This window comes from Scomber scombrus, chromosome 1 (genome assembly GCF_963691925.1).
Source record: "Scomber scombrus chromosome 1, fScoSco1.1, whole genome shotgun sequence".
Taxonomy (NCBI): Eukaryota; Metazoa; Chordata; class Actinopteri; order Scombriformes; family Scombridae; genus Scomber; species Scomber scombrus.
This window is the reverse complement of record NC_084970.1, coordinates 27,108,583-27,121,976: the sequence shown is the minus strand read 5'-3', so window position 1 is coordinate 27,121,976 and position 13,394 is coordinate 27,108,583. Positions and strand designations below refer to the sequence as shown.

Genomic DNA, 13,394 nt, shown 5'->3' with positions numbered 1-13,394 from the left:
ACAAGTTCCAAACATGCAAATACATAAAAACAAGAGAAAATACCAGATCAATAGTGAATTTTTTAGGGAGATTTAAAGGAAGACGGAGCTAGCCTGCCTGATCTCCTCCTGTAGGTCGTCCGGAGTCGTGGAGCCCTTTATCTGAGAATTATTAACAGACGTCTGCTGGAGGAGCTGCATTCAGGCTCATATGAAGTTAGTAAGTAGGGGCTATAATGTACTGCCAACCCCCAAACGTGCTTTAGAAGTAATCTTTAAAATCTTACAATCAATTCTAAACAGGTAATCAGTGTAAAGATGCTGAAATAGAGGTTATTAAGACCCTTGTGAGTGGTCTTGCTGCAATGTCTTGAACTAGTTGAAGTTTGGAGAGGTTGTATTAAGTGAGACAGAAACACAGAAAGTTACAGTAAAGTAGCGAGTAAGTGGGATGTAATAAAGGTTGAATTGACAGTTTCCAGATTCTTAGCTGATAAAGAGCACCATTTTTTATTTGACTTTTTATTTTATTATTGGTGATTTTAAAATAATCTAATTTTCAAGATATTATGAAATGAAAGACTGACTTCACCTTCAGTTAATCGAAGGTAAGCTAAACCCAAGATTTCTGCACTGGTTTCAATGCAACAGGACAGAGAACCTGAGTGGAAGGAGGAGTGCTGATTGGGGGTCTGGACCTGTGATAATAGCTAAACATATATAAGACAGGATTGTATTTTGATCAGTTGAGTTGTGGGAGTCAAACAAGGAATAGATCTGGGAGTCATCCACATAAAGAATAGAGCAGCGTCACTTTTTAGATTAGATCAGGTGATTTCTGAGTCTTTTGGGGACATGATATCATCCCAGCAGCAATACAATGAAGAGAGAGAGAGAGTACATCTGAGCACAGTTTGGTGCAGAGACTATTAGAACACAAAAAACAGCAGTGAGGAAAACAGGAGCTGCTGTGTTTAAAATAATACTGTATGATGTCCCTTAATGAGGGTTTTCCTGCACTTTGGTGAGATTATAAAGGTACAGTAAGGATAACTACACTTTACAGGTAATGGCCACCAGTCTTAGTGAAACTCTTTGTTTTATTACAAGAAGATTCTTGAAGGATTACAATGACTCAGGATGAAAGGTGGTAAATAAGTGTTTTTCTGTGCAATATATTTTATTACGACATTGCTTTGTGAGTAAGCGTTTAATCACAGTGTAGCGCTAGTACATGACAGTTTCCACTCTGCTTAGTTTACACTCAAATAGCCAAATTCCCAACACCTGTGCATCATCTGATTATACAGCTTATACAACATGACCAGCTGCAGGCAGATTTGTGTCTGACTTTCAATATATTTGGTCCTGTTGAGTCAGAGAAAAAGGGAAAAGCTGAAAATGTCGTACTGAATGTAAAACATCATTTCAACTATGGAGTTTGTGCCCAAAGTTAAAACATAATAATGTTACAACAAACAGTATCAAATTTGGAGTTCGATGAACGCCAAGTCATTTGTGCATGAAGTAATGCAGGTAGACATTGTTTACACTGCATGCCCTTTTCACAGAAGACATGTTGACATGTTGCATTGAAACAAGTTCTTCTGATGATAAAAGAATCCTTACCTCTGCTCTACTGCACTCTTGAGGAGTTCGTTCTCGTTCTGCAGCAGCGCAGCCTCCGGACCGACATGAGAGATTTTCTCATCATCTGTCCCATTGATGCTGGACGCCTGATTGGTTGACGGTGTCTCACGTCCTGACTCCTGAAAGGTGATGGAGGAATTTTTGTGTTTTGGGACAGTTTATGAGTACAGATTACCTGCAGCTTTCCAAAGTCTGTGAATGTGACTCATAAATTGTGCTCTGACAGTGAAAAAGGGGCTCTGGGCTTCTAGTGAAACTCTAAACATTCTCAACATGTCAGCTGTGTCATGGGAGTTACTGTTGCCAGCATTTATCATGTCAGTAGCTTTCTGTGTCTCAGAGTTGAGTCCGACTCTTGCCATCTGGAGTCAGTGTAGGCAGAGAGGAGGCCTGGCAGCCAGGTTCCGAGCACTCACTGCTGGATGTACTTCAAATCAAATTCTCCCAAAGCTATTTAGTTACTAACAACAAAAAATACCATTTGGGTTCATTTGTGTAGAACTGAGAAACCTTTTAAGTTGTATTACTCTCACTGGCTTGCTTCCTTATCATCTTACTTGTTTTCTGCCTGTGATTAACTAAAGCTGTAGTGACTGCCAGATAGTAAGTGGCTTAGTGACCTTTGACCTTTCTACACCTTTCATTCATGATGAATCACACACTCAGATGAATGATTTCTGTTGTGTCGACTTGTATTATACAGCAAAGGCTTCTTATGGCTTTGTATAAATATTTAACTGAACTATTTAAATACTTGATTATGCCAAAAGCAATTTCTAAACACAGAATCTGTGCTCTAAAGTTTTCTCGCTCTAGAGGGAAACCGTTGGACAGCACTACTGTACTGAATCAGAATTTCAGACAGCAGTGAGATATAAAATACCTGGGAGTGATTACTCATTGTCTCCACCTTCTCTTGAGATTTGTCCCTCGCTAGCTTGGCTGCTTCTTTTACCTCCTGGAACTTCTCAGCGAACTGAAAATGGAAGAAATGAAAGATGTTAAAGAGTTGCGATTAGCTGAAATGCAAGATGATGTGTCATACGCAGTGTGGCTCATTTTAAAATTTGTGGGAGCTCATGGAGCCCACTATCTATAGTGATAGTGAGGATTGATGAATCCGACATAGTAAATCCTCTCCTGATTGTTTTTCCCCCAACTGATGTTCAAAAGAATATTGAGTTTATCTCCTTTAGTGCCACTAACGGTGTTTTTTCTCCAAGGCAGCTTCAGGTTGCACCTGACAAAGATAAGACTCACAATGAGGTTAAACCTGAAGGAAGACGTTCTGGGGTAAAGATGCTCGGTGGTAAATCTGTGTCCGCTCGGAAAAGGGAAGTCCTGTAATACTTATGGCTTCAGAGACCTGGCTGCCAATTTACAGATTGTGTACACATGGCGAAATACTTTAAGTTTTTGCTCATTAAATCTCAAATTACCACCACTGAAGTATGCTTTTTTCACTTTATTTTATCATATTTTTATTATAATAATCAAATTAATTTTATTTTCCATCTTTTATCACAATGTGTTTTCTAAAATATGTTTATAATCATTTAAAGTCTTTCTTCATGAGAAGCACTTCGTGCATGTCATTTATTTTGTTGTAAAGCACTTTGAGTTGCATTTCTTGTATGACTATTATGTATGGTTCGATATAAATATTATTATTAACATAAAATAAAAGCAAATTGATCAATGTCACTTTTGAGGCATGTTATTAATACCGAATCATCTGTATTTGAAGCTATTCAAAGGCTTTTGTGACTTTATGTGAAATGTTTCCTCTCACCTTAGTGAGCTGCTGCTCTGAAGAGAAGCCCAAACCGAACACAGTGTTGGCCCTGCTGTCTGCCCACTGGCCAAACTTCTGTGACGTCTTGGTGAACGTCATGTTGGGTGTGATGGTGCTGTTGATGATCACCTGTCAGGAAAAATCAACAAAACAATTTATCATGAGTTTCACATTGATGACACAATTGTTTGGCTGTACCGGGGATGATACTGTAATTGTATTCAATAAAGACGTATACTCGTCCCGCACAGTCCTCAGGTTTATCTCACTGATGCTGTTTTTCAAAATTACATCCCTCATGCAGCTAAAAAATATAAGAGGAGGAGCACCAGCAGCGGCATTCACATGATGAATAGTCTTATTGATTAAACAAAGAGCAAAACCGTTATTGTATCACCAATCATGCCACAGTAAATCTATAATATCCTGCTCATGTCTTTCACCATGCCCACACAGACAAGTTTGATTACTATTAGCATATTTATTTTTCTCAGCATGGTCCACTTTGCATAATAATGAAAAATCATAAGCATGTTTGAGAGCCTCTCTACAATCTAAAGTGATTAAAACTTCCCCAACGTCATAAACAAATACCTACATACTGCTTACATATCCATCTTATCTTCTACTTATCCTTACTATTAAATATTTGTATCCACATCAACCACCTCTCTCACCATATGTATGTATTGTGTATCCATTAGATTAAAAAAGTAGAAGGGAATATCTGCTTTTGAAAAATCAAAGTACTCTTCTACATCCCAATGTTGTAAAAATCATATACAAATCCAGTATTGCCCTAAAGCTGTCCTGTTAATTGATTTATAACACTGCCCAAAATTGCCCAATATAACCAGAGATGTTAAAGGGATAAACTGTGTGTAAAAATCATCTGACAGTTAACAACAAACTCATGTTGTCTTATTGGCCATTCTCTGTCACAAAAGTGGACAAATGCAGTTTCTACATAAAAGAAAAATAAATATTGAGAATTGGGTTGGACGACAAGAGATTTACTTGTCCGAAATAAATCTAAACACGATGACATTAAGCGTCTCAAAATGTCCTGAGACTCAACCAATCCATGTTCGATTTCAGCGCAGGGGCACACAGAAAGAAACACACTTCACAGCGGCAACTGCTGACCCACTGACCTCTAAGTAGTCAAATTACAATCTCCATTTTTGTTATAGTACTCACTCACCTGTTGTAGCTATGCTGTAAATCAGCTGCTGCAGTCTAAAATTATAAACTAGTACATGAGGCAGCAACAGTAGAAACCAGTAGAAACTTAAAACTCTCTGAACCAGACTGCGCTGATTTGTGTGTGTTCTGCACTGCAGTAAATACAGACATGTCTAATCCTTCAAGCTGCTAGATGTGCCATTAAAAAAACAAGAAGCTTCAATTTACTCCTGCGCATTAATACATGGACCAAACCTCACCACCAAGATATTGGCGAACTTTAAAACAGCACATGCAAATTACCCCAACAATTAAGAAACAATAGAAGACAGTTTAATCACAATGCAGCCCTTGTTTCATAGCAACATGGCTCCCAACACAGGATCAGAGGATTCAAATCGCTGACAGACTCATGTCTTTTTCTACGCCCCCATTGTCTACCTCTTCATCTTTTCAGTGCTGGGGTGTTAAAACGTTTTACAGTGCATCACTACTGGACCCGGAGACCCAGAGAAGCAGAATCTGGGCTAAAAGATGAGCAACATTAGCACACAATGGCTCATAAAAGAGAGAGAGAGAGATCACTGCACATACACTTAAACAGCTCCTCAGACCATTGTGAGTGTTGCATGCTGAAAGTATTATAGTTGCAACCAATGATTCAGCCACCATTCATCATGGTTTATAGGGAGTGGCAATTTACCAAGGTACCGGTAATCTAATTTTAAAATCATCACTCTTTCAGAGGCTTCATCATAACAAAGATGACCTAATTTCCCCTGAAGAAGAACCTGGGCAGAGCTTGAACAATACTTGCACGTCTCATCTCGAGCAGCGAAGTAAATATTTAACAAAGCCCGCCATGTTGATTCAAAGAGAAGTGTTAAGATATGATGAAACTTTAATGACTATTGTGGGAAAACAGGGCCGTTGCTGCTGGTTTAAGAAAAAAAAAAAAGTAAAGAGAATTAAAGAACGAGGTAAACAATCAGCCAACTGGATTCCAAATTATTTCTTCTCTATTTCAACTCCTTTGTTTGATCCAATTCTTTTGGGGTTATCTCTATATTTTATGCTCAACTTGTGCTTGAACTGCGTTTGTCCTCTTAAAATCGGCAACTGACTTGTCAAGTTAAAACATTTAACCTGTATCGTGTTAGACTGTAGTTTTGTTGGACTGCTTATTAATACACTGATGTTAGATATCATAACAGGCCTGTAAAATAAGTTAAATCAGTTCAATTTGACTAAATAAGCCTGTTTTGTTTTGTAGAACGGAACAAATTAAAGCAGCAACAGTGCTTCTGTTGCTGCCACTGTGTCTGTGCTGTGTAATAGGATAATGAGCAGAGGGACCATGTTCAAATTTACACCCCTGAAACTACACACCACATATATAAAGTCTGTAACAGTGTCCTGCTCTGATTATCTGAAAAATCACTCAAAACTCAAATTATATCATTCACAACTACTATTGTCTGTTTTTGATATGATCTGATCATATCAGGTTATCATTTTACAGAGTTCTGTAACTCTGAATGAATGATTTCAAGCCTACAGCAAAAAGAAGCAAAAATAACAAACATCCCTAAGTTCCAGCTTCTCAATTATGAGGATTTACTGATTTTCTTCATCTTTTGTGATTTAATTATGGACTTTTTGGGCAAAACAATAAAAAAAAAGAAAAAAGATTTCAACTTGGTTTTGAAGAAACTGTGACGCATTCAGTATTTTGCAACATTGTTTTGACCAAAGATTAATAAATGAACTGAGAAAGTATTCAGCAGATGAATCATTAATTAAACTAGTTTGATGTAACGAGAAACAGTGGAACACAGTTAATTGGTGATAAGTTGAAGTTAATTGAATCATATTGCCAAGTCTCACAATGAATCATTCAACAGGTTATTGATCGTGTATTGTACAAAAACAAACATGAGATAATGTGTTATCGCACGCTGTAGGAAACTCTGCTGCATGATGCACAAGTTGAAATGTTGGAGTACCAGTTTGCCCTCATCTTCACGGGCCCTGTAAGTGTATACTAGCATGAACTCAATGTGCAACTCAGCTAGGAAGCGAGCGAGTGGGATGGTGTGACAGAGGGAGGCAGAGTGGAGTGACGCTGGCAGCTGTGCGGGTGGTGAGCCATGCTGCGGATCAAGTGCCACAGGAGACGCAGAGTGACGCTCGGAGGGTCCCTTAGAAACTGTAAGACAGCCAGGAGGTCATAGGAGATATCTTCCACAGCTGATTATGTGTCTGCAGAGTGCACAGAATCTGCAGAGTCAGTAAGTAGAGTCCCACTGCCATGCTGGTAAGAAAAATGACCACTTGTCAAGCAGCGTATCAGAAAATCTGGTTAGAGCTGGAAAGAAAGACGGCAGCTACACAGAGGGCAAACTCTTTTTGAGATGATAAAAATATAAATGTCTTGGTTACCTAGAGAGCCAAAGTACCTCCAGTTGTGTTTTTGACATAAAAAGTGAAGCATGATACTTCAATACGTTCACATTATAAATGTAAAAGGACCAACAGTAGCGTACCTACTCACATTTTTGAATCTCGCTATTAAACTGTCAACAACTGCAAACCTCTGTGAGTTTCTGCTGAATATCACAACGCCAACGTTTCAACGAGAACATATCTAAATAACGGAGGCAAATGTGCGGCAAGGACAGTCATGATGATGAACAGGAGGAGTTGGCAGCGCTGGTAAAACTGAAACGCGGCCAAAGAAAGACGAGATGATGGTCTCTGTGTCCCCTCATCAAATCAGACAGCAAAATGAAAAATTATGATTGCTCATCAGGCAGAGGTGTGATGTGACTGAAGAAATGTTGAATATTTTTTGTATGTCTGCCAGCCGCTTTAATAGCCTGATGCATTTCAACACACCATATATTAAAGGACCCCAAAAAACAGTGTGTTCCCTGGTGGCAGTGACACAGGTTTTGGTTTTGGAAGAGAGGGGGGGGGGGTAACTTAGCTGAAGTCAGGGGATCCTCCTCCAACTTTAGAAACTTAAAAAAGTGGACAACTGGTCATCCACAATTATAACAGTGGCAGCTTTAAAAATATGTATTCATTTGTGTATTTATCAAGGCTTTAACCCTACATAATATTAAATAAAACTTGGCTGCACACAACTGAACATGCATGTGTGGTGTATTGTTAATGTTTTTTTTCTGCATAAGAACAAATAGTTTGCAAACCAATTACAGTCTAATATGCAGCATATAACACATCTGATCTGGAGGCTTGAAACCTAAAGCTCACATACAGAGAATGGACTTTACAGTGAAGTAGGAGACATCTTGTGTTAAACTTTTCTAAACTAAATGTATTTGCATATTCACAGAGTCTGAATTTTTCAGTGAGAGAAAAGACAACTTGATTGGGCTGATAGAAGCCCCAAAACACTGATCCATTAGTAGTATTATACACTAGTGTGAAGCTCCAACATCAGGAACTTGACAGCTGTAAACTTACTTGCATATTCGGAGGCTGTTATACCAGAAAAACAAACCCTATGAATGATTATTTTACATTTATAATATTAAAAATATTTTCAAAAGGATAATATGATGTTATTTTTGTTAATTTCTTCTAATAAAAAGGTTTCTGTTCATCAGCTAATCTAATCATAAGTTCAAGACATGTTGGTACAGCAGAAGAACAATCTGCTTTTAATAATAATGTCTGTCTGATAGTTTTCAATAAAAAAAGTTGAGTTTACTAGTTGAAAGTTATTAAAAGCACATTTTCAGTAGTTAAAAACTGAACATGTGGCAAACCTTCAACAGCAAGAAAACACATACAGCAAGCTCAGAAATTATTTTTCTTGGCAGAAACTTCTATTTAAGCTCAGCAGCCCTCATCACATGAGCCAAAATGTTAATTTTGGACACTGACTGTGAGAAAAGTAGTAAGAAATAAAAGGAAGACTGATTAGATAAAGAGCCAGTAAACTGTAAGAAAGTACAAAGTAGAAGATTCAAGCAGCACAGAAAAGCTGAAAGTTTATTTTTGTTACATGTTAGATCCAAATGTTCTCATACTTGTAATAATTCAGTACAGAAAGTAAATTCTTGGCTGTGTTGTCATTTTGTTTGGTACATTCCTGTATGAGAAGCGTGATTCAGGATGAGCGGGAGTCAAAAGTGCTGATATGCTCCTCTACTTTCCGTATCATCGTCAGCGAGTTGCTCAGCCATCACGGACGGACGAATGTAAGCTGACGGTCTGTCACAGTTAGTGTGTACAGCGGCACAGAATATATTCTGCTAGACAGACCTGTCTCGCTTGCAGCTAGTGTACAAACTAGAAACTATATTTAACATTTATGTGATTGATGATTCAACATTTCCTGCTCGTACAGTACAGACGTCACTTTGACTTACATTAAATTGCAAACGGGGATGGAAGTGAAATCAGCGGGAGTCATTTCTATTTAATAAAGATAACGTTTTACTTCACAAACCTAAATTGTCATATCTATATAGCTTTGGCTTTCATACAGGTTATGAGGTATACTGCTCTGCTACTTAAGGTTAAAGGAGAATGGAGAGACAGGAGAGATGACAAGAGGATGAAATGATTGGGAGAGTAGAGGGAGGACTTCTGGCCTTGGTGATTTACAGTATAAGACTAATGTAGCCAGAAATAAAGTAGAAATCTACTTACAAAAGAAAACAGATTTTGTGATAAGGGATGTGAAAGATTAAAACATGCAAGTGAACCGTTATCTTTAGTCATCTATCGTCATGCTGTGTAAATGCTGCATGATGACATAACAGATTACAGTCCTGCCTGTCTGTTGTCTGGCTGTGGGAGAGAGGGAGAGTCGTTTTGAAACTAACAGAGCTTGATTAAACAATGTTTTGCAAGAATAGAGGAATAATGAATTTTAATTTTCTTTAAAAGATTAATTTTAACTTATAATTTGTAGCCTACTGAAATGCCTCAAATTGCACAAGATAAGTGTTCTCCGATCCAAAATAATGACAAACTTTTAATATATTTCCGAGGCAGATTTTCAAATACACACACACACACATAAAATCTCACTTGCAGCTCTTTTTTCTTTTTTCTTTTTTTTGAGCTGTTGAGATGAGCTTCTCCTTAGCCATAGCACAAAATGCTTGTCGTGCTAATACTCTACATTCAGGCATATCTATGTTGATGTCCTGTGACACCCGCCCAACCAGCTGCTGGGTTGATAATCCTAACACTGAACTCCACTGAAGCCCTGTAACCAGTCAGAGACGTGCACTGCAAAATGACTAACTGTGAGGACGCACGCAGACCTAAACTACCGTTGACGCGCTCGCTCTGTGAAGTCGCTCTGCAGGTAATCTGTGTGATTTAAGATTGTGCCAAAAGGTGACTGCCTGACAGTGTCGGCAGAGGGATACCACTCCTCCAGTTTTCACACAGAGAGAAGACTCTGATCGCCATGGAAACACATAATCTACTCTTTCAGTTGGCGGAGGGAGAGGGTGTGAATATGGGATATAAGCATGTCCGTATGGTATCTGTTAACACATGTAAGAACAATTCTCAGCGGCAGGCTTACGTGATGACAAGTCAAAATCATTTCACTGTTAAATGAGTCTTTTATTTTTACTTATAAGCCGATGTTTTGTTTTGTCCTATAGCCAAGCAATTCCCCATCCAACAATGCACACGGATGAAAAGCAATTCAAAAATAAAAACATGAAATCAGGTTTAAAAAAAAACAGTGCAGAGGGAGTTTCATTAAAAAGAAGAAAATCTGTTTCACTATTTTTAAACTCTACAGTCTTTCAAGTATGACTACTGTTGGCTGTTTCGTGATGACACTAAATTACAGATAATGAGTTTAATTGTGACTCCGCGGGAATGCAGCTCTTGGCTCGTCTTGGTAACAGGGGATGTTCGCTGATTTTCAGTTTTCTGGTTTTAAACTACATGAGAATCTGTCCGGTGCTGAAGTATTTTTTGGAAGCCTTTGTAAACTCATTTCTCTCTTAAAACAGACTAATATAGCACTGCAACAGGCAAAAATCTAATTTAAAGTGATGCTATGTGAGCATAAACCAGGATTACAGGATGTGTAGCTGTGTGCACGTCCTGACATTATGGTGGTATGGTACGCTTTTTAAAACTAAAAAAAATATATAGTCTAGTATCTCTATGTTTATTTGTTAATTTAATTTGTTAGTTGCTGCTCTGACACTAATTTTGGTATTTGGACTGTTAACACTTAACAAGCAATATGAGGACATTACATTCACTGAAAATGTGTGATGGGCATATTTTACTTTTGATGACAGTAGTCTAAAAATGTATTTATTAGTCTACAATAACAAAAACAAAATCAATCAAATAATTAACAAATTGTTGGTAGTTCGGGTCTGCTCCAAAGTAATAATTCTGAGCAAGTTATAATTAAAATTAAGAAACATGGTTGTTTGCTTTCAGTTTTATACAAATTTGTCTTACGTAACACAAAACATTTGTGATTTGCACTTTGCCGCAACCTTATACATATTAATACTGGGATATGTCGTGGTTGAATGGGAAGCTGAGAGGACTTTCCTCACTTCAGAAATATAAAATGGGTCCGATGTTCGATTGCTGCTGATCAATGGAAGCAGCAAATGTAATCCTTTTGTTCAATTCTTGCCCTAAGTGCTCTCTCCATCTCCAGAGAGCAGCTAAATGTTTCCTGTCATCTCGTTGATATTGTTACACAGAGACACAGAGCACAAACGCATGCATACACACATACCTTAGTTCCATCCACGCTGATGATGCGGTAGCTGTTGCGTGTGCTGTCATAAAAATAGGAGACAGTGACAGCCTGCTTGCTGGCAGGAACCCAGTTCTTCTTGGTGGTTGGGTCGATTTGGAAGACATGAGCCCTGGTGGTGTAGATCGGCTGCTCCCTGGAGAGCAGAGCACAGAGGAGAGGGACAATATGAGAGGAGGATAACTGAAGACAGATTGAGACAATATCCACTGATCAACAGTCCACATGTTGCAGCGATTATCCACAGTTACAGTGAAAGTACTGAGCTCTTAACAGCTCTCCATCACATTAATCCTGTGGAGCCGCAGCCCTGCGTCTCCAGAGATGAAGAGTCCAGAGAGTCTCAGCATGGACGGGCCAGTGATAATGTAACACAAACCTTAAATCCTAACTCACAGCTATTAGCACATCAACACCTCATCACTTCTTAGGTTGACAGTATGTAGGTGATTGTGTGACACTGTTTTCATGTATGTATGTATTTACGTCTATTGTCTTATCAATATAATATAAATATTTCCCCTGTGCTTCACATACACTCAAGACAATTATCTACTTGTCTCAACACAGTCAAACGAGAGAAGATTCACTGATGTGTTGTAAAAAACAGAAAAATAAACAAACAAAATAAACATTTCACATCACTTTCATTGCAGGTGGTGGTCCTGATGCAAAGAGGACAACAAATAATTTGAAGTACACAGCTTCAACATCAACAGTAATCACAATTTGAACCCAACAATCAGTGATGTGTGACGTGGTGGAGTAAAAGGAGACAAAAAGCCTTCATAGCCATCATATAGTGAAAAACATCATTATTAAATACTCGTGAGTACTATTGTGATATACAATTATAATTACGTTTATGTTGTTGGACGTAATATTACTCTATAAACTTGCCTGATGTCCTATTTTGTGGCCAAGTGTTTTCTCTTGTCTTCAGCAGTCTGTAAATAATGATACTGATATTTTTTCAATCTAATTGGACAAAAGCTCCAAATCATGTTAGATTGTTGAATGTTTGTCACTTTAGGTGTTAGTGACCGTGATGACTTCACAGGTAGAGCACAAAAACTTTCAAGGGAAATGAAACCATGGAAATTACAGCTGGGAATTATGTTCTTGCCTCAGCATTGTGTATTTGTGATGAGTTATATGAGAATTAAAGGCACGTCAATTCCAATGGTAAAATACAGTTTTCTATTTGAACCCTCAAATTAAACTTGTAATAAACCTAATGAGGAGTCATCTTTTCAGGCCAATTGACAAGTGTGATGAATTTATCTCTGAATCATCTCAGTGACTAATTTTTAAAAAGTTTTTGGGATTTTAGAAAGTATTCACACCACCGCCATGTCTGCTGTGTGCAGGTTTGAGTTCAGTAACTAATAACTAACTACATAACTCATAATTTTGTTGAATCTTGAATCCTTATTGAATCTATTAAGGTTTAACTGACACAATATGCAAGTAAAACAAGGCAACAAATTACTTTAAATTACACACACACACACTATATTTAAGAAACAAATCTCAAAAAGGGGAGAAAAGATTCAACAGAAAGCCAGATCCAAAATAAAACTGACCATCAGAACCAAACTCGAATGATTACGATGACTGTGAGCTCAAATTCATGTCATTTTATCATCGAGGGGATGAAGTGATCTGCCTCCCAGCAATGAGCAGCTCGCTGCCCATGTGACTCAGAGGAGTGTTGGCACAAGGATGAAGGAGCACGATCAGACTGTCTGCTGAACTTGAATGACTGCAGACAGAAAAATAAAGGCAGTACAGTTGCTCTTCCTCGTTATGACATCCCCACTAACACTGATTATCCCTTCTATACCATTGGCTTGACTCTGATGTTGAGAGTTGAAAACTGCTGAAAAATTCACACTTGCATTTACGTAAGATTGCCTTTGAGTAGTTCAAAGCTAAAGTAAGAGCACAGAAAAATGTATAATTCACACATCTTTTGAGCGAGGACAG

General features: G+C 38.1%; 1 protein-coding gene across 1 annotated transcript in view; it reads right to left on the bottom strand.

Moving 5' to 3' along the window:
• Positions 1-13,394, bottom strand: part of homer2 (homer scaffold protein 2) — a 32,348-nt gene that overhangs the window by 8,485 nt on the left and 10,469 nt on the right. The window contains exons 2-5 of the mRNA XM_062424505.1: positions 11,385-11,541; positions 3,422-3,553; positions 2,513-2,605; positions 1,609-1,748 (exon numbers count right to left, since the gene is read on the bottom strand). Of these exons, the coding sequence (XP_062280489.1) occupies positions 1,609-1,748; positions 2,513-2,605; positions 3,422-3,553; positions 11,385-11,541 (522 nt within the window). The remainder of the gene's footprint in view (positions 1-1,608; positions 1,749-2,512; positions 2,606-3,421; positions 3,554-11,384; positions 11,542-13,394) is intronic.